The following is a 22894-nucleotide window of genomic DNA, read 5'->3' as shown; positions in this document are numbered from 1 at the left end:
TTTTTTTTTTAATTTATATGGCCAGCAGTCATGTTGCTAGCTTGCTATGTATATAACAAGGTTTTGTTCCCTTTCCTTCTTACTTGGTGATCAGAATACATCTTAAAATGTTTTTTTGTATGTTTTTTGTTCTCTTCTTTATTTTCATCTCTTAAACTGCTTAATTCATTTTTCAGTTGCGAGGTGTCATAAACTCTCAGCATGCAATGTCTAATAAAGGAACAAGAAATGGATTATCATAAAAATGTAACTTATAAAATAGCATATCTATCATATGAAATCCCCCCCCCCCCCAACATCAATCTGGTAAATATTGCTTAACAACTTAAATGTCTTAATTATATTCACTTTTTATCTTCTAACCAACATTATTATTGTCTTACTCCTCCAGGGAGTTAAGGACTCATTGAAGGAGGCCATACATCACCCAAACCAGGCAAACTATTCCACTCACTCACTGTGAGAGAATCTAGTGGATATTAACATGTAAGGATAAGGAAGTCATTTTGCCTCTTTACAGGCTTTGAGAAGATTGCAACTTTGATGAAGGCCATGGATTATCTTCCCACCTTCCATATAACAAAAAATTTCACCAGTTGATGACATTTTGAGGACAGATCGCGAGTATGTGGACTACAGACTGATTAACAGGAGACGGTAGGGTGGTGATGTGATAGAAGTTTATAGACCTCTATCATATCATCACTCCACTTTCTCCTGCTAACCCGAGTCTGTAGTCCACATACAATCTGTACTCATATTTTAAATTCCATGATCCCAATATAATTTTTGTAACTCTTCTTTGCTCTGCCTTTCCACAGCTTTTTATCCACTTGGAACCCAGGAGACCAAATCTGTGCACACTAGTCCAATTGCAGCCTTCTCAAAGCCTGTAAAGAAGCAAAATGACTTCCTTATCCTTATGTTTGCTTCAACATCACAATTATCCTGAATCGTATTGTTTTGTTAAGTGGTGTCATCAAATTAATGAAATATATATCCTCTCAGGGGCGGGGTATAAAGTACTATATGAACAACTACATCACTACTAACTTCATATCAACAATTTTCCTCCAATTAGCCTGTTATCTGTCAGTATTCCAATATTATCAGATCTTACATTTCTGTCTTCTAATGCACTTTTTACTGTATCAATCCACCCTGTATCTTGGTCTTCCTCTGGATTTTTTTCCTGCCATCATGGGAAAGAACACTTGTTTAGCTAATCTTTCCTCTCTCTCTCTCTCTCACTCATTCTGTTTAAGTGATCATATCATCTAAGATTACCTCTGCTAACACATTCCTGAATGCTATGTCAAGTTCTTTCCTAACATCCTCATTTTTAATATGATATTGCCACTGATGTCATCTGCTCAGTCCCCTAATCTTTCTCAGGACTCTTATATCTACAGTCTCTGGTCTTTGATCTAGAGTTTTATTTCTAATCCAACACTCATATCCATAATTTAAAATTGGTTTGGACATGACCTTGTATACAGGTAGTTGAGTGTTTTGACTAATCTCTCTCTCATTCTATATAAATTGATTCAGTTGACTTCCTACCATACCAGTTTTGCTAATTCCATAAATCAAAGATGCCAAGAAATTGTATTCTTACTCATATATGGAGGCTAATGACTTTACATTACTTGCATTAGTATCCCATAATGCAAAGCACATTCTTACGAGCATGTATAATGCTCGGTTGCCCAGTCATGAAATTACTTTATGTGCAAACTTTGTTTACACTTGGATGAAGGATTAAATCAAGAATATAATTTCTTGGCATCTTTAATTTATAGTATATCCAAGTGGAAAAACTTTCAACATCTATTTCTAATCAAGAGTATTTTACCAATAAGCTATGACACCTTTTGGCTACTTGTATATGGAAATACAACTTCTGCATTTGCTACACTTGGATAAAGGATTTGCTAATTCTGCTGTCTACTTCCAAATTTAATTTGACATCTTTACTAAAATGTATACCTAAGTAGCTGAAATGTTTTACTTTTTATTGGTTTTCCATTCAGGATGCAGTTGATGTTTTCAATATTTTGCCTATCTTCATGTCTTTGTCTTTTTAATGCTGATTTTCATGCCAAATTTTTACAGCAGTTATTTAATTGTGTCAGGAATCCTGCAGACTTGTCCTCAATTTATTTAGGAGTATAACATCATCGGCATAAAGTACAGAGCTGAGAAGAACCTCCAGTTTTGATATCAGGTTTAATACTACTTTCTCTCATAATGTGATCCATATAGATGATGATACATAATAATGCATCATAATAATGTACACCCTTGTCTCACACCTGACTTAACATCAAGCCATCTTCCAGTACCTTCTATTCTAACTGGTGATTTACAACTCAAATAGAGACTATGTATTGCGTGATATAATGTCCTGTTTAGACCATATAACTAGAGCATTTTGAACAGCTTTCCTCTTGTCATATGCCATTTCCAGATTAACAAAATTTAAATATAGATCCTTGTTATATTCTCATGATTTCTCAACTATTTGTCAGGATAGCTTGTTTGGAGAAGAAAGTTTCTTCTCTTCCACAATTTTTCTTAGCCATTTCTCAAAATTACTTGCATAAATGTGACTGCTATATGATCTTTGAACTTTAAATTCCCATCCACCATAATGCCAAGATTTCTGGCATAATCAGTTTCTTATAGTATAACCAATAATATATAAGCTGAAAGTTTTTTCACTTGGTTATACTATAAATTAAAGATGCCAAGAAATATATTCTTGGTTTAAACCTTTATCCAAGTGTAAGTAAACAAAGTTTGCACGAGAGGTATATTCACTGCTGAGCAACTTGTATATAGAGGCTAATGACTTCACATCAATTGCCTTTGTACCCCATAATGCAAAGCACACATCCTTTTGTGTAATGCTATGCATTATGGGAAGGGCTGCTACCCAGACTGGTTTCGACTTTTATTGAAGTCACATCAGTTGAAAGGATTAAAACAAGCATATAATTTCTTGGCATCTTTAATTTATAGTATAACTGGATGAAAAAACTTGCAACATCTATCTCTGATCATGGGTAATTTAATAATAAGGTGATGCACCGTTTCACTACTTATATATATGGGAATATATGAATTCTGCATTACTTCAACCTTAGTATCCTTTCTAGATTTGGATCCTACTGATGAGGCTTCAATTAAAGTTGAAACTGGTCTGGGTAGTGGCCCTTTCGATAATACATAGCATTACATATACCCGAAAGGATGTGTGCCTTAGTATTTACTAAGGCTATTGATGCAAAGTCATTATTCTCTCTCTATACAAGTAGCCCAGTCGCGAAGATACTTCATGTGCAAACCTTGTTTGCTTACACTTAGATAAAGAATTAAACCACGAATATAATTTCTTAGCACCTTTAATTTATAATATAATACACTGTTTGAAGTCTCATCACACCAAAGTGCATAACTTCATACTTACTTTCATTGAACTAAAGGCCATCTATAAACGGAGGCTATTTTTTTATATTGTGCTATTATAAACGTTTCTGGTTGTTACTGCTTCGTTGTATTATTTTCTGTTTGCACTTCTATAATTATATTTTCCTGCTGTGCTCTGTATAAAATTATTCTTTAGCTATTCTTTTCTGCACATCTATTTCCCCTCCTTATACTGTATTAATTTCTTATTCTTCACGTTATCTCTTACTCTATCTTCCGTGACTATATTCTTATACCTGAGAGCACTAGAAATTTATTTTTTCATAACGACTGTGCCACCAGCAGTCCCAATGTGGTATAAGAATTTGTAGTACTTCCAGTAGGTCTTTAGTTAATCCAAATCCTTTCTTAATTAAATTACAGTCGTGGCTTTCTATGTGCTCTTTATCTTATCTATCATTTAATTCCCCACTCACAGGATCAAGTTTATTTTGAAACAGTGCATTGCATATTAAGATCAAGCAGCACTCCTTGGATATAAATAACAAGCATGTTTATTATACACTAAGTTTGAATATACAATACATACAGAGTAGGAAAATTTGCTTCTTCTAATTATTAGTTTAAGTATGACAAATCCTTATGGCAATTTGCCATGAATATGCAATAAACTTAAAAGAATCACTGCAACTGAATTTATAACTCTTATTTTTAGCTAATTATCATAGAACATAATTTCTATAGCATAGCAATTCTACAATTAAGCAACTTTAGGATTCCTTACAATTAACAATTAAACTTATGGCCCAATTACTTAGGAATTTGCTATGCTCTGGTCTACACACATAAATATTCCAACTATAAATTTGTATCAAATTACTCTCAAACATATATATATATCTTAGCACTGAAAACAAAAAATAATTTTTTTGTGCCAAAAAAATTATTTTTTGGCACAAATTTTTACACATGTTCACAATCAACAGTTAAACAGATGAGTCTTTGCCATTGTCCTAGATGTATAACATTGAGACAGTACATGATTTGAATGTAAAATGTTTCACATCTATTTGAGTAGAGTAATAAATGCTGATTTTTGTTACCTTATATGCAGAGGACATACATTAATGAAAGGCAAATATTTCCTAAATCAGCTGATGGATTAAGGCATTCAGCAGTTCATTTGTTTCACATGATTAGATAATTGTTGGCATTTAGCTAGATATTGCTTTTCAACAGAAAAGTCTGCGCATGTGAAAATGTTCTATACTCTAATCCTGATATAAAAGCTTTTGTTATATGTAGTACATTGTTCTGACATATTTCATTCTATCAAGATTCTTGGTTTCAAGATTTGAAAATGTAATCATTCTAGTTTAACCTGCAGAGAACAAACATTTGTGCTTTTTATTGACTGAAGCCAAATTAGCTAGTTATTCTAAAAGACATACTAAATTGTAAACAATACACACCTGACACATATTGTTAATTCAAAAAAATAACTGATGTTCTGACCTTATCTATGCCAAATAAGCTGATCTGTGGCACATGCTTCTTTCAAAATTTCTTGTGAAATGGAAATACCTTTCCAATGATTATTTTAATTGGTAATTAAATGTTATAATATGTATGAGGGTGGTCTGAAAAGTTCTTGGCCTAACAATGAAAAAACGAATTTATAATTTCAAAATTATTTTTATTTTTCAACATAATCTCCCTTAAGACTAATACATTTACTCCAGCAATGCTCCAGCGCCATTTTCCTGTCCCTGTAGTTGTTTTCAGTAAGATCTGTAAAATACCTCTCTATAGTTGCAATCACCTCTTTTTTTGAAGAAAAACACTGACCAGTGAGGAAGAGTTTTGGTTTCCAGAAGAGATAGAAGTCAGAGGGAACCAAATCTTGGGAATAGGGTGGATGTTCCAACAATTCATAGTGCAGATTCCATAATTTTCCCATTGGCAAAACACCTTTGTTAGCAGGTGCATTGTCCTGAAGAAAGATGATTTTTTTTTCTTCTGCAAACTAGGTCTTTTCTCACGAATTTTTTCATCTAGTCTGGTTAAAAGATCAGAATAATATTCTCCGGTTATTGTTTTACCCTTTTCAAGATAATTAATAAACAAAATGCCTTTAGCTTCCCAAAAAAACACCGATGCCATGACCTTTTCTGCTGATAGAACGCAGTTTGTCTTCTTTGGCACTGAACAACCAGCTTCTGTCCACTGTTTTGACTGCTGTTTATATTCTGGTGTGTAATGGTGAATCCAAGTCTAATCTCATCCATTAATAATAAATCGACACACAAAATCAGTTTTATTCTTATTAAAACGTTCCAAGTACTGTTCAGAAATTTTCATGAAAGTGCGTTTTTGATCTGCTGTGAGCAAGCGCAGCACCCATCTTGCGCAAAGCTTTTTCATTTGCAATTCTTCATGAAAAATATATCCTACACACTCTTTTGAAATGCCTATAGTCTCAGCAATTCCATGCACTTTGACTTATCGGTCATCCAATACCATATCGTGCACTTGATCAATGATTTCTGGTGGTGTTACAGTTTTTGGATGTCCTTCACATGGATCATCTTCAAGGATGGTATGGCCACGTTTAAACTCGACAGCCCATTTCTTAATTGTCGAAAATGAAGAAGAGTGAGAGTGCTCATAAACTTTTATGAACTTGGAATGAATTTCTTTTGGCATTAAACCTTCTTTTACAAAGAATTTTATAACTGCATGATACTAAATTTTATCTATTTCAAGAGATACGGACAACACTTTTGCTTCAGATAGCTGTATAAAACAAACTACTTAGTAGAATGACTTGCAATTTCACATGGATGCTTATGACAGATGTACCAACTTAGAAAAAAAAACAAAAACAAATCTTTCCAATAGTGTTGCCACCTATGGTCGAGAACCTTTCAGACCACCGTCGTAAGTAGGCTGCACCTTCATTTACTTTATCAAGATATTTTAACCTTAATTTTGCTACAAAAACATTGTATTACATTCTCTTCCATTTCTAAAGATTATTGACAGATAATGAAAATATAATATACTTTCTCATGAAACAATTTTTTTTTTTTTAGTTGGTCAACTGCAACTATGCACCATTCTTCAATCTTTTGAATCTCTTTGCTTATGGTACCTATAGCACATATTTAGGTGAGTTATGTAGTATCTATATATTCACTAATTTTAAGTATTTCATAATATTTAGTTATTTTACTTATAGAAACACTGACTGTTCATATTTGATAATTTTCTTCCTTACACTAACAGATATTTGACTGATTAAATCACATCACCATCCTGCACACAGAAATATGGAAACACTAATCCAATGCAGAGGTAGAGCCATTTTATTTAGTAATATCATACATCCAAATTAACTTAGTTTTGCTATTAATGAATATGGCCTTTCAGAAATTAATTATCCCTTTCTTAGTTTCCATGCAGGTCCCTAGAACAGACCATTTTAAAAAAGTCCTTCATATTTGAGTTTGTTCCTTTTTTTTTTTTTATCCAGTCTTTCCTTATCCACCTATAGCTTGGGTTCTACTGTTAGCATAAACTGCTTGCCTACTGGATAAACAATATGACAGATTTGCAGAAAGAATGTATTATTCTAAAGTATATCCTTCCTGTTTTCATCTTGTATATTAAGATCAGTGGCCTATCTTCTTTCATTACGCGTTATTCCCGCTTCCTATGCAAGGTCCGCCGACCGGCTAACTTGGCTATGGCTGAGGAAGATTCTCAAGTTCCTCACGTCTTCGACGGGAATCAAACCTGGGACACTCCATCCCCAGGCATATGGTTGTGAAGTGCAAAGCCAGGATAACTGCACGGATTAAGATCAGTGGCCTATAATAGCCAAGTAAATTTGTTTTTTTTTTTGGAAAGCTATTTAAAGCTTTGATAGATCAATTAATCCCAGCATAATGTATTATGGCTGTTTTCTAGGATTAAAACCTGAATTTCCTAGAGAGAAAACCTTACCACTTTGACACAAATTTGGCTAACCCATCCTCACTTAAAACAAACTTCATAAAAGTTCATGTCTTAGAATCCCAAATGGGATTCTAATCCAGGTCTTTTTGTCCAAAGGGCATTGTCAAAACTTACTAGGCTGTGGAGGCTGATACATATATTCTAATGTGTCCTGATGACCTCTGGAGTCTAAATACTGCAATTTTGTATCTGTAAAGACAGTTAACTAAAAAAAATTCCATATGTATTCTTAAAACTTCATTTGTTGTAATCTTTTCTTTACAAAATTAAACATACTGTGATGTTGTATTTCAGGCTGCCAAGAACAAGAAAATAATTGCATCCATTAACAGTTTTGGGAGAGCATGCTTAATCCCTCAGTGAGATCTCAACTTTTATTGTATGTATTTATAATAGTTTTCAGAGATTTCCCTGTCTTCAGAATGACATTTGTGCACCTCTTAATATAGTCCTAATAATCAGTTAATGCTGTCATGGTTTTATTACTTTAATCAGATTCTTTCTTAATGTTTTGGTACCTGCTGGTATAAAATTATTACCTTATTGCTAGTCCAATTAAATAGAAATGAATATTCAAACCAGTTTAGCAGTCATTAGCATTAACATTCATGTCACACTAGGCTGTGTCTTGTGTGTTTCCCAGGTGTGAACTCACTTGACTGTATATTATATCCCTTTGTTGGGTAGGAGCTTTTTTAAAGTTTTCAATATATGTGGCATGCCAGTTTTAATTTTCAGTAGAATTTTATTTGTAAATTTAGTATTTATGAACTGGCTTAATGATATGGAAAAACTTAATTTCTAGTTTCAGTTTTATATATATAGATATGTATTTGCTTTTGAAAACTTGCTTTATATAAATTTTGGTTTCTGCACTAGCTGATTATGATTGCATAATGAACAGGCGTGACCATATACTTTCTTCAACTGAACTTGAAATAAGTTGATGGGACATTATTCAGTTACTGTATTTAGCACTGCAATAACTTCTGTTTGCTTACAGCTGTGCAGTAGTGTCTATGGGAGTTTTTCCTCTCTATAGGGTCATTTCATTCTAGTTGTCTATATACTATATTTATACAATAAAACTTCTTTGTTTTGATTGCATCTGTGCAGTACAGAAATTTTCATTCCAGTCTTTGGAAAGATGCAAGTAAAAATCCATTTTTTTTCCCCTGGATAAAAATGAATTGTACGATTTTTCTCAGTAAAACATTTTTTATGATAAAAGGACTGCATCTTTTTATCATCATCATCATCAAATTCCTGCCATGTACCCTCAAGGGGTGTACAGGATATGATAGTACTACATGAAAAAAATTACATCATTATTAATTTCCTATCTACAATTTTCCTCCAAATCAGTCTGTTACTTGTCAAGATTCCAACATTATCAGATCTTATATTTCTATCGTCTAAAGCACTTTGTACCGTATCAATCCACCTATATCTTGGTCTTCCTCTGGGTCGTTTTGCTGCCAACCTGGCAGAGAACACTTGTTTTGCTAATCTTTCCTCGCCCATTCTGTTTAAGTGACCATACCACCTGAGATTAGCTCTGCTAACGCATTCCTGGATGCTGACAATGTCAAGTTCTTTCCTAATATCCTCGTTTTTAATATGATATTGCCATTGATGCCATCTGTTCATGCCTATAATCTTTCTCAGGACTCTCATATCTGTGGTCTCTAGTCTTTGGTCAAGTGTTTTACTTCTGAACCAGCTCTCAGATCCATAAGTTAAAACTGGTTTGAACACTGTCTTGTATACAGCTAATTTAGTGTTCCGACTAATTTCTCTCTTATTCCATATGAATTTATTCAGTTGACTTCCCACCATACCAGCTTTGCTGATTCTGTTGTCGATTTCTATATTTAATTTACCATCTTCAGTAAAAATCGTGCCTAAATAGCTGAAATGTTTTACTTGTTCCACAGGTTTCCATTCACAACACAGTTGACATTTTCAATGATTCTGCCTATTTTCATTGTCTTTGTCTTTTTAGTGCTGACCTTCATACCATATCTATTACAACAGCTATTCAATTTAGTCAGAGAATCTTGCAGACTTGTAGCAGATTTATTTAGAAGTATAACATTGCCTGCATAAAGCAAAGAGCTGACATTAACATCTCCAATTTTGATATCATGTTTAATACCACTTTCCTTCATAATGTGATCCATATAGATAATGAATAACAGAGGGGATAATGTACATCCCTGTCTTACACCACATTTAACATTAAACCATCTTCCTGTACTTCCTTCAATTCTAACTGCTGACTTACAACTCAAATAAAGACTAAGTATTGCTTGATATAATGCCCCATTGACACCATATAACTGCAGCGTATTGAATAGCTTTTTATCTCTAAGTATTACTTATCCACGATTTATTATTATATAAAAAGTTGACTGATCATAACAGTCATGACTGAATAACATTTTTTTTAGAAACCAAAAGTGAAAGGTAAATTTAAAAAAAAAATGCATATGCATAACAAGCAATAAATTGTGCAGGATGATTTGCTCATTTAGCACTGCATCAGTGCACAAATTAATGGCACACCTATATGAATCATTTCAACATTAGTTCAGTGGATATACTCCCTTCTTCCCTGTAGTTAAGCTACCATTGTATATAGGTAGTTTACAAATTTGCCAATAAATCTTTCTCCTTCTCATACATTTTTTAATTATGCTTATAACTGCAAACATGCATGTCTAAAGATAGGGTGACATGTAATTTGTTCCACCTCACAGCAAGTTATTACACACACACACACAAGGCAACGACTGTAAATTATTAATTTACCTCTGATCATATTCACATCTGTTCTTTCAATTTCTTACATGTGCCAATCATTCTCACATTCATATCTAATATCAGTTTACATATTTACACCCCTTTCAATAATTTAAATGTATTAACAGAATATATTCCCCTTATTGATTTCCAATATATCCTGAGCAAATGCATTCTTTTAACCTTTTGTGTAGTTTTGCTATCATTCTAACCAGTGTCATGACCTGTGGCCCATATGCAAACAGAAAACATGAGAAATTCTTATTCTGCTCCAAGGTCCTGCACAGTCTGGCATGAATGTTTTATAGATTAGGATTATTGAGTTTTTTTGTTATTTAAATTTTTTTAATGTTTCAATGAATTTTTTTAGTTTTTCAATGAATGGAATTAAGACAGCTTGTGTATAATGTGCTTACCTGCTTGCTATTTCAGTCACAACTGAGTTAACAGAATGCTCTATTACAGTTCAAACAAAAACATTACATTGTATTTGAATTACCGCTTATGTAATTCAAATACAAAGTTCATCATCAAATTCCTGCCATGTACCCTCAAGGGGTGTACAGGATATGATAGTACTACATGAAAAAAATTACATCATTACTAACTTCCTATCTACAATTTTCCTCCAAATCAGTCTGTTACTTGTCAAGACTCCAACATTATCAGATCTTATATTTCTATCGTCTAAGGCACTTGGTACTGTATCAATCCACCTATATCTTGGTCTTCCTCTGGATCGTTTTGCTGCCAACCTGGCAGAGAACACTTGTTTTGCTAATCTTTCCTCGCCCATTCTGTTTAAGTGACCATACCACCTGAGATTAGCTCTGCTAACGCATTCCTGGATGCTGACAATGTCAAGTTCTTTCCTAATATTCTCGTTTTTAATATGATATTGCCATTGATGCCATCTGTTCACACCTATAATCTTTCTCAGGACTCTTATATCTGCAGTCTCTAGTCTTTGGTCAAGTGTTTTACTTCTGACCCAGCTCTCAGATCCATAAGTTAAAACTGGTTTGAACACTGTCTTGTATACAGCTAATTTAGTGTTCCGACTAATTTCTCTCTTATTCCATATTAATTTATTCAATTGACTTCCCACCATACCAGCTTTGCTGATTCTGTTGTCTATTTCTATATTTAATTTACCATCTTCAGTAAAAATCGTGCCTAAGTAGCTGAAATGTTTTACTTGTTCCACAGGTTCTCCATTCACACCACAGTTGACATTTTCAATGATTCTGCCTATTTTCATTGTCTTTGTCTTTTTATTGCTGATCTTCATACCATATCTATTACAACAGCTATTCAATTTAGTCAGAGAATCTTGCAAACTTGTAGCGGATTTATTTAGAAGTATAACATCATCCGCATAAAGAAAAGAGCTGACATTAACATCTCCAATTTTGATATCATGTTTAATACCACTTTCCTTCATAATGTGATCCATATAGATAATGAATAAAGGGGATAATGTACATCCTTGTCTCACACCAGATTTAACATTAAACCATCTTCCTGTACTTCCTTCAATTCTAACTGCTGACTTACTACTCAAATAAAGACTAAGTATTGCTTGATATAATGCCCCCATTGACACCATATAACTGCAGCGTATTGAATAGCTTCTCTCTTTTTGCACCCTGTCATATGCCTTTTCCAAATCGACAAAACTTAAATACAGATCTTTGTTATATTCCCATGCTTTCTCAACTATTTGTCGTAAAGTGAAGATCTGATCCTGACAGCCTCTATTTGGCCTGAATCCAGCTTGTTCTTCACCAAGCTTTTCTTCCACAATTCTTCTCAACCGTTTCTCAAGTATACTTACATAGATCTTGCCAGAAACACTAAGTAGGGAAATACCTCTATAATTCTCACATTCAGTTTTATTTCCCTTTTTATATATTGGTACTATGAGAACTCTACTCCAATCATCGGGAATTTGTCCCTCTGTCCAGGCTTTCTGAACTATGCAGTGCAGCCACTGTAAGACTCATTTATTATAAAAAAAGTTAATGGCTACTTCGAAAAGTTTGAGATTGTCATGCAATTATAACAGTGAAGATTCTGGTGGTGTTGAAGTTTCAAGAAATTTATGAACAAATCTCCTGGCATGAAAAATAATGGGGTTGCTTACTGTTCAAAGCCTAGTGACTGGAAGGAGACCTCCACATCACCTTTCAGGAATGTAGAGAATCAACTGGGCTTCCGAAGTAAAGTCCAGTTCTCATCTTCATGTGGTGCTGCACTCTGTTCATAGGTACTCAATGAACAATTATGGGCTTGCAATTTGGAGACAATTTGTGGCTTAAACCACAAATGCATATGATGATGAGATTTTATGCTGGCTGGGGCATTGCCCAGTTAATCAAGGCCTCTGCTGTTTTCGTCAGGGAACTAGGGCGAACAGCAAAAAGTCATCTATGGAACAAGCTCCAACTCAACATCTAGAAGAAGAACAAACCAAATGTCACAAGACCTGAAGATAGGAACTATCAATATAAGGAGAATTAATGGAAAGGAAATCAAATTTTCAGCAGAATGGGAAAAGTACCATATTGACATAACTGGCATTAATGCGACAAAGAAAGTGAGATCTTACTAAATAATAAGTATAGAATGTTATATTTAGGAAATAATGATCAAGGAAAGGAAGGAATAGTGATAGCATTCAACAGCAAACATGAAGATAAACTTCTTGATTTGGAAGGCAGTTTCAAGTAGAGTGATGTGGACACACTTGAAAGTGGGAATATGTACAATGAAACTTGTTTATGCCTATGGTTCCACAAAAGATTCTTCTAAGGAAGAAGTGGAAGAATTTTTTGAGTCATTAGATCAGACAGCTGACATCAAGAAAATGGATAAAGTGGTCCTTGTTGGAGATTTCAACAGCAGAGTAGGAAAAGAATCCCACCAGGCATATAGGAACATTTTGGGAAAATTTGGAGAGAAGGGCAAAGCTAATAATGGTAAGCGTTTGCTGTATTTCTGCTGACATAAAGATGTGCACAAGTTCATGTGGAGAGAAGACACAAGAAATAAAAAATTAATAGCAATATCTTAATGCTGATTTAGGATACAAGAGTGGTATAGAGGATATGAAATTGTAAGTGATCATCGCTTAGTGCTAAGCATGATAAAAATGGATATTACACTGAAAAGAAGTAAGAAAGTTCAAAAAGAATTAAAGTTGAGCAGCTTTTACAGTAAACTGTAGACTTGACTATGCAAGCATTATTGAAGAAAATTTCAAGCAGTTTGAAAACAAGAACCAAACCCTTGAGTCTCAGGGGCAAACTGTGAAGAAGACATTGATTGATTCAGCTAGGGAGATGTGTGGTGAAGTTGTCTGTATGGAAAGAAAAGTAAGATGGACACAAGAAGTTAAAGAAGCAGTTCTGGATGAGAAGAAACCCTATCAAAAGTTCCTAGCAGAAGTTGGCAGATCTTAAAAGAATACAGAGAAAAATGTGAGAGAGTTAAGCTATGTGTAAAAGTAGCTAAACAGAAGTCATCAGAAGACTGTGGTAAGAATATAGAAAATAAATATCAGGACAGTGGCAAAATGTTCTTGAGGTTATCGAAAAAGCTTAGAAATGGAGGAAAATGTACTGTAAAAGGAATCAAAGATGATAAAGTTGACATGAAAACTGAAGATAAAGATATCCTGGATGTTTTGAGTAATTACGTTGAAAGACAGTGTTATCTTACTGCTTGTTATCTTACAAGCGGTGAGATAACAATACTAGGACATTTTCAAGATGAATGCAAAGAGGAGTACGTATCAATACTTGAGGTAGAAAAAAAAAGTTGTCAAAAACTTGAAATGCAGAAAAGCAGTGGGAGTAGATGATATTTGAGCAGAAATGCTTAAGTATGGAGGTATAAAAGTTTTGCAATGGTCACCTCATAATTTAGAGGGCCTGGTCAGAAGGTCAAATCCCAGATGATTGGAGTAGAGCTCTAATAGTTCCCATCTATAAAAAAAAAAAAACCCAATAAAACTGAATGTGAGAATTACAGAGGAATTTCCCTACTGTGTGTGTGTGTGTTTCAAGTAAGATTTATGTAAGCATACTTAAAAAGAGGTTGAGGAAGATTGTAGAAGAGAAACTTGGAGAATAACAAGCTGGGTTCAGGCCAGATAGAGATTTTCAAGATCAGATTTTCACTTTACAACAAGTAGTTGAGAAATCATGGGAATATGACAAGGATCTGTACTTAAGTTATCTGGATCTGGAAAAGACATATGACAAAGTGCACATAGAAAAGTTATTCAAGACACTATAATTATGAGGTAAATGGAATGTTGTAAAGAGCTATACATGGCCTATATTTAAATTGTAAGGCAGCATTACTTCAACCTTGGTCTCACCTCTGGGTCTGGCTCCCACTGACAAGGCCTCAAAGGTTGAAACTGGTCTGGGTAGTGACCCTTCCCATAATGCATAGCATTATACATGTCTGCAGAGATGTGTTTTGCATTATGGGATGCTAAGGCAAGTGATGTGAAGTCATACCACCTTTACTACGAGTTTCCCCAGTCCTGAAAGTACTTCAGGAGCAAACTGTGTTTGCTTACACTTGGATAAAGGATTAAATCAAGTATATAATTTCTTGGTATTTTTAAATTATAGTATAACCAAGTGAAAAACTTTCAACAACATTATCTATCTTCACTCTTAATCATCATCTATATTGGTCACATTATGAAAGAAAGTAGTCATAATAATTGAATTGGAGATGTCACACTTAGTTCTTTGCTTTATGCAGATGATGTACTCTTGAACACTTTAGTGCAAGTCTCCAGGATTCTCTAACTAAATTGAATAGCAGCTGTAACAAATTTAGTATGAAAATCAGCAATAAAAGACCAATTAGGAAAATAAGCAGAAACATTGAACAAACACATCAGCTGCATTCTGAGTGGATAGCCTTAGAACAAGTAAAATATTTCTGCTATTTAGGCATAGTTTTTAGTGAAGATGGCAAGTGTTAAATCTGGAAGTAGAAAACAGAATATAAGCAAAAGTGGTATGGTTGGTTAGCCAGCTGAATAAATTTATGTTGAATAAGAGAGAAATTAGTCAAACACCAAACTACCAGTATACAAGACAGTGTTCAAACCAATTTTAAGTTATGGATCTGAAAGTTTGCTTAGAAATAAAGCACTTGATCGAACTAGAGACCACAGATATGAGGATTCTGAGAAAAATTAGGGGAGTGAGCAGATGGCATCAGTGCCAGAATCATATTAAAAATGGAGACATTGGGAAGGAACTTGACATTGTTTGCATTCAAGTTGTGTAAGCAGAGCTAATTTATGGTGGTATGGCAACTTAAATAGAATGGGTGAGGAAAGTTTAGCAAAACAGTTGCTTGATGCCAAGATGCAGGAAAGGGATCTAGAAGAAGCTGTCAGCACTATTCAGCCATTATCCACCTCTATTCCTAATAAGTTATAAATTTAGCAAACAGACCATTTACATATAAATTGAATATTATTAACATCTGACCTTCATGGGGTCAAAGGACTCATTATGGGGGGAGTCTATACTCTCATGCAAAAAGAATCAAACTGTGCCTTCAACTCATTCAGTTTCTGTACTCACACTTTCAAACAATGCATTCCACTCATGGGAATATGACAAGGATCTGTACTTAAGTTATCTGGATCTGGAAAAGACATATGACAAAGTGCACATAGAAAAGTTATTCAAGACACTAACTCACTAGCCACTCTCCCTACAAAAAATCTGCTTCTCACTCCCTTGCTCACTATCCTCCTTATATAGCTTCCAGGGATTCCCCTAGTTTTACCCCTGCCTCCCTAAGGTACTTGTGCCTTCAGTCAGAAGTACCTTAGAAGTACTAAATATTAGAGACAATATGAGAGTGCCGACAAGTAATAGACTGATTTGGAGGAAATTGTGGATAGGTGGTTAATAATAATATAAACTTAATCATGTAGTGCTGTTAGAGTAGCCTGAATACCCCTTGAGGATACATATCAGGAAATTGATGATGATGAAAAATAGTCCTTTGAATCAGAAGAACCTGTCTTGCAATTTTGAGAAGGATATATTCTAAGAAAGTTTTGTAATAAATACAAAATGTTATATTCAGGCAATGACAATCAAGGAAAACAAGAGTGGCTATAGTATTCAACACTAAATAAGAAGCTAATCTTGAATGGAAGGCAGTATCAAATAGTATGTGGGCAAATATCAGAATGGGAAACTGGACAATGAGACTTATTTGTGCCTTTGGTCCCACAGAAAGTTCTACTAAGGTAGAAGTGCAGGAATTTTTTAAGGCCTTAGAGAAAGCAACTGACACTTTGAGAAAGGAAAAGTTGGTCCTTGTTTGGGATCTAAATAGCAGAGTAGGAAATGATTGTCAGACATACAGAAATATTTTGGGAAAATTGGAGAAAAGAGCAAAGCTAATAATAATGGCAAATATCTGTTAGATTTCTGCTCAGGACATTATTAACACCATGTTCCAACATAAAAATGTACACAAATTCACACAGAGAGAAGAGGCAAGAAATAAGAAAAGTCTCATTGACTATGTTATTGTTGATCACTTCCAATTTCAAATCCTCTGTACACTCTAGTGTACAGAGGATTTGAAATTGGAAGTGATCACCATTTAGTCTTGAGCAGGATAACGTTGCATTTCATATTGAAAAGAAAAACGTAAGAAAGTTTTAAAGCAAATAAAAGTTGAGTAGCTGTCTGATGTGAACTGTAGACTAAAATACACAAACATTATTCAAGAAAAAATGAAAGAATTTGAGAACAGGAACCAAACCTTGGAGATTCAGTGCAGATCCTGAAGAAAACATTGACTGATTCAGCCAGAGAGGCATGTGGTGGTGGTGGGGGGGGTTATCTGTAAGGATAGAAAAATCAGAACTCCATGGTGGACACAGGAAGGTAAAGAAGCAGTGCAGGAAAAGAAGAAAGCATATTAAAAATTACTGACAAATAAGTCAGCTTGTGCTCTTAAAGAATACAGAGACAAATTTTAGAAAGCTAAACACTGTGTAAAACTAGCCAGACAAAAGTTATGGGAAGACTTTGATAAGAACATAGAAAATAAATATCAAGAAGGTGGCAAGATATTCTGGAGATTATTGAAAAAGCTCAGAAATGGAGGAAAGAGTGTTGTAAAAGGAATTGAAAAAGATATCCTTGAAGTATGGAGTAATTACTTTGAAAAATTGCTAAATGAAACGAGCAGTGACAGCACAGTAAAAAACACTCAACTGGCATGCAGTCTTGAAGAAAAGCCATCAAAAGCCTGAAATGTGTGAAAGGCAGCTTGAGTAGATATTCGACCAGAAATGCTCAAGTATAGAGGCATCGGACACCAACGGGCAGTGTGCCCATGGTTCATAATGATAAAGAACTGCTTAAATTCCATTTCCTTACTGTCCTCTCCTCCTTCCAATCTATGTTTGTATAGTTGAAATCCCCCATAATACTTACCTGCTCTCCACTCATTGAGCTTATTTTCTGATGCATACTATTCCCATCATCTTTTCCTTCTCCTGGTTTATAGAAACATCCAACTGTATATTTTGTTCTGCTGGCTCTCACCAGATAACATCAAATGTGCTATTTTCACTGGCCTGCAGTTGAACTTCCTGTTTGATTGCAGTTTCTTGGCTCTCATCATTCCTCCCTGAACACACTACATCCTTCACATTCTATCCCACTAACTATATCATCTTCTGTCAGCCATATCTCACTAATGCCAATAACTTTTGGCCAGGATGAACTAACCAATGCCAAAAACTTTCTCTTGTTCTGAATGCTCCTGGCATTAGTGTACATAGGCCCACCACTATCCTGAAACTTTATACTAATTATCCTATTCAGGTTTGTTATCAGTTCATGTTAAGTTAGGCATTTTATGCACAATCGTACACTCAAGTGCCTCACTGATATCTGTATATCCACTAAACAGCTTTCCCTCTAAAAGCTCTAGTTTGCCTCATTTTGCACATCTGCTTTCACTTCATTCAACTACTTTTTCCAGGGTGAACACCAAATCCATTCAGATGCAAGCCATCCTCCTTCTTGTATGTCTTTCACCCATCAAATTCACTCTACACATCCACAAACTCTACGTTATTCTTCCTGCATAACCTCCACATCAAGTCATTCACTATTATAGCCCTCCTTCGGAGCTCTACTCTGTCATACCATGTAATTCTTTCATATCTTCCCTCATGCCACACTTTTCTCCTTTCAAATAATTTGTTCCAGCCAAAATAGCCTAATTAACATCATTATTATCATCTCTAATAGCCTCATTAACATCATTAATTTTTTGCATGATTTTGCCAATCTCTCATTACCTCTTATGATAGACTCACTGTACAAGACTCACTCCTTCATTTTTCATTCTCTCTCTTAGTCAAGCATTCGTTTCTCTTTTCTCACACTTCTTTCTTTATGATATCAGCTGACCCACATGCAAGATGTTTCTGCATTCGTCAGCTACCACCTCATTCTGTGTATCACTCCACATAATCGAGCTATCTTCCTCGTTACAGCTGACTCATTGTTCTTTATGTCCATCATACTACTATTGTTTTGATTAATACTTTTGCTCTCTCTCTCTCTCTCTCTCTCTCTCACAAGCATGTGACATTTTAGCCTCACTTGCAACTAACTATCCTTACCCACTCCACTAAGGACCATCTTTCCTCACTGCTCCTGGTGTATATAATTCCCTGTTCCTGCAAGTTGGCCTACTATGAACAGACAGGAAGATCATCCACATAGAACAAATACATCTGTATCCAAAGCATGGCCTTACAGACAATGCTTTGGATACAGCTCATTTTCAAATGGAAAGACTATGCTCCATCACATTAAGTTTAGAAGACTGTTTTTAGAATCTGCAGCTGCTCTCAAAAATCAGCCTAATTTGAATAAATATAACAGGAAAAAACTTCCCAAAATATGGTGAACACAAGATCTAGGATGTGCTCGCCTAGATCTTGCCTGAACTAGTTAAGACTAGTCTTTCGTCCACTTGTTTCACTTAGTTTTTGTTGCCTTTGTGTTGCAAGTCTCATTATACTTCATGAAGATGTCTCTGTGAAAGACACTATTAGAATTAAATATTTTTAATCCTTTATCAGTGCTATTTCACTCCATTAAGCCTCTAACATAAATTTCTCCCCGCACTTAAGCCTTAACACATGGATGTGTTCAACCGTCATTCTGCAGTGCTATGCTACTTTTCTCTAAGGTGTATAGTTAATGTTCTCTGTGAAGGATGCATTAATTTTTAAATCTTCATAATTAATATTTATATAGGTATTAATTTATATTCTTCTTGGTTCTAAAGTAGTGCATTAATTCCAGAGAACAGAAATCAATTGCCAGTGTTAACTCCTGCCATGGTAACAAAATTGAGGCATCTTACAATAGTTTCATTAGCTACTAAGACAAAGGTAGGAATTTAAGTTTTTTACAGTTGACTTGCTGTAGTGAATTTTGGAGAGTAAAACATGTTAAAGTAATAAATTTATTGGAATTAGCAACAAATATTTCATACAAAAATAAACAGTGTATAATCAGCGTGAATAAACAAGCAATTGAATCATGTTTTGGGTATCAAGTTTGTTATAACAGTATTTGCTGTAGTTAGCTATGTTGCACTGATTTCTCTTAAAATTGACTTCAATAAATTCATCGACATTAAGGTTTATTAGTGAAATATATTAAGACTATGCACAGGAAGCACTTATGTAGTGTGTTTGACACTCTTAGATTTCATTCCTTCTTAGGATGTGAAGAGCATAAGGCTTTTCAAATGAGAGGGAATTAGGGCATTTATGTGGAGATTAATATTATTATTAAGAGAGACCTCCAGGAAGTCAGACTCATAGAGGGAGGCCACATAACTACACAAGCCACCATACTTATTCTTGAATTCATTCACACTGCTTGCACTCACAACATCCAGTGGCAATCCATCCCAATCATGCACCACCCTATGAGAGAAAAATCTAGTCCTCATCCCCTTCTTAGCAGTCTTCATTCTCAGCTTCCAAGGATGTCCTCTCGTCCTTTCCCCATCTTCCATAAATTTGAAAAATTTCATCAATTGAAATCCTGTATGACATTTTCAGAAGTTTGTAAGTCTCTTCAAAAAATTCAAAAAAAAAATCTTCAACACATTCAAAAAATGAATGTGTTGCTCAGACTGCACAGCTTATAAATCACTAGATTATGATTCCACTAATCCCCCTCCCCCCCAAAAAAAACATATTAAAGACTTCTTAAAATATGTCACATCCTGCCCAATTGAAGCGATGTATTTCCACCAGACACCACAGGTGTCTGGCAGTGGTTAAATTCTAAACGAATAAGCTCCAGGCCCTTAAAGTAAGGATCATAAATGTGAGGCTATTGTTAGATTGGCATAACATTTTTTTTTTTAATTAATTTATTTATTCTGGCAGAATTAAAGACATCAGGCCTTTTCTTCTGCATCACCAGAAACATTAAATACAGATACAAATACAAAACTGCAAATTAATATAATACTTTTAACATACATACATTTTCAAGGCCCGCTCTTCCTAATTGGGTTGTGGGGGGCAACAGCTGCAAGAGGAACTTCCAGTGGTCACTGGAAGTTCCTCTTGCAGTCACGTTTGGGAATCCCACCAGAACACCAAGCTCAGGTGTTCTTGTGGGATTCCCAAACGTGTCCACCTAAGGTTTTGGATGTAATCTATCCAGCGAGTCCTTGGCCTTCCACGTGGCCTCCCACCCTCTGGCTTGGCAAAGAGGGCCTACTGAGGGAGCCTCTCTTGTGGCATTCTGACCAGGTGGCCGTACCAACGTAACTGTGATCTCTCAATACGGAGAAGCAGTGGTTGACTATTGAGGGTTTCCCGAATTGCAGAGCTTCTGACTCTGTCGAGTTTTGTCAGTCCCGCAATCCCTCAAAGGAACCTCATTTCAGCCGCTTGGATTTGTGTCCGCATTTTTTCAGTCATTACCCAACTCTCATGACCATAGGTGAGGATGGGGACATAGACTGTATTGACAGCCAACTTTGCCTTCTGGCTTAACTCCCGCTTCAATACTACCGAACGGCCAAGCTCCTGCAATATTGAGCTTGCTAAGCCAATTCGAGTATCTAGCTCTATGTCCCATTTTTCATCATTCGTGAATATGGGCACAAGGTATTTAAACTTCTCCACCTGCCTCATTGGGACTCCACTTACATTTAGAGTGCACTGGGATGGTTGTCTTGAGACCACAAATGTTTCAGTTTTGGCCACACTGATCTTCATTCCAGCATCTGCACAAACAGTTACAAACCTATCCAGGGTCCGCTGGAGGTCATCTGTGGAAGAGCTAAGCAGAACTAAGTCATCTGCAAAAAGCAGACGTCCAATGCTACATTTTCCAATTCTGACACACTCACTGCCTTGGCTGTGCCTATCAATCCAGTCCATAAATATTATGAAAAGGAGGGGTGACAGAACACGCCCTTGGCGGAGGCCAACGGAGACTGTGAAAGGTTCAGACTTTGTGCTGTTTACCCTGATACAAAACTCTGGGCATTCATACAGGGACTTGATGGCAGCTAATAGTTGACCATCCACTCCATGCTCCTGTACTACTTGCCAAAGCTTATCCCGAGGAACCCGGTCATATGCCTTCTCCAAGTCCACAAAACGTGTAGACATTCTTGGCATATTCCCAAGATTTCTCAAAGACTTGCCTTAAAGTGAAGATTTGGTCAGTTGTGCTTCTACCAGGACAAAAGCCACATTGTTCTTCCTGGAACTTTCACTCAACTATGCTTCTGCATCGTCTTTCCAAGCACTTAGCATACACTTTTCCAGGCAGGCTGAGCAGAGAGATGCCACGATAGTTACTGCAATCCTTCTGGTCTCCCTTCTTAAAGACTGGTATTATTATGCCTGTCTGCCATTGCTTTGGTGCTCGCCCAGATATCCAAGCAGCCTGACACACTTGAGTCAGCCATAGAACACCGTCTCGATTTAAGGCTTTTAGCATTTCGAGCCGAATTTCATCATCGCCAGCAGCCTTGCCTGATTTTAGCGATTTTATTGCTAAATGGACCTCTTCTGCTGTGAGACTAGTCATTGCCCCGATCTGCACCTCTTGGATGTCCATAACTGCTGGGCCACCCGGGTTAAGAAGGCTCTCAAAGTATTCCCTCCATCTGTGGAGGATATCCTTCTCGGTTGTTAAAAGTGCACCATCAGAGGCCTTAATTGCCCTTGCTGTGCACAATTTCCTCCCTCGAAGGCTGCGAATGGTCTGCCAGAATACTTTGTTAGCATTTGCATAGGATGAGTCTAATCTTTCTCCAAAGGATTCCCAAGCCTTCTGCTTTGCTGTGTTTACTGCCTTAGCAGCAGCTTTTCATGCCTCAGCATACCGCAAACGCATCTCAGGTGACCCGACTCTAAGCCATGTTAGGTAGGACTCCTTTTTTGCCCGGACAGTTTTTCGGACTTCTTGGTTCCACCAAGGTGTCCTTTTCTCATTGCCTGTTGCCCCGCCGAGCCGCTTTCTGCCACACCACGAGAGTGCAGAGGCAGTGACAG

The 22894-nt window shown here is 35.8% G+C and overlaps 1 protein-coding gene across 9 annotated transcripts in view; it reads left to right on the top strand.

Annotated features, from left to right (window-relative positions):
* CSN7 (COP9 signalosome subunit 7) overlaps positions 1-22894 on the top strand; it is a 116608-nt gene that overhangs the window by 13229 nt on the left and 80485 nt on the right. For all 9 annotated transcript variants that reach the window (XR_016548207.1, XR_016548208.1, XM_090391437.1 and 6 more), the window contains exons 3-4: positions 6528-6603; positions 19659-19747. Coding sequence is in view for 7 of the 9 variants with exons in the window: in XM_090391437.1 (XP_090247563.1) it covers positions 6528-6603; positions 19659-19747 (165 nt within the window). In the remaining 2 variants the exon portion in view is untranslated. The remainder of the gene's footprint in view (positions 1-6527; positions 6604-19658; positions 19748-22894) is intronic.

Source organism: Typopeltis vanoorti, chromosome 4 (genome assembly GCF_054136105.1).
Source record: "Typopeltis vanoorti isolate ZY-2024b chromosome 4, IOZ_Tvanoo_1.0, whole genome shotgun sequence".
Lineage (NCBI taxonomy): Eukaryota > Metazoa > Arthropoda > Arachnida > Uropygi > Thelyphonidae > Typopeltis > Typopeltis vanoorti.
The sequence above is the reverse complement of the archived record's forward strand: the minus strand, read 5'-3'. Positions and strand labels throughout refer to the sequence as shown.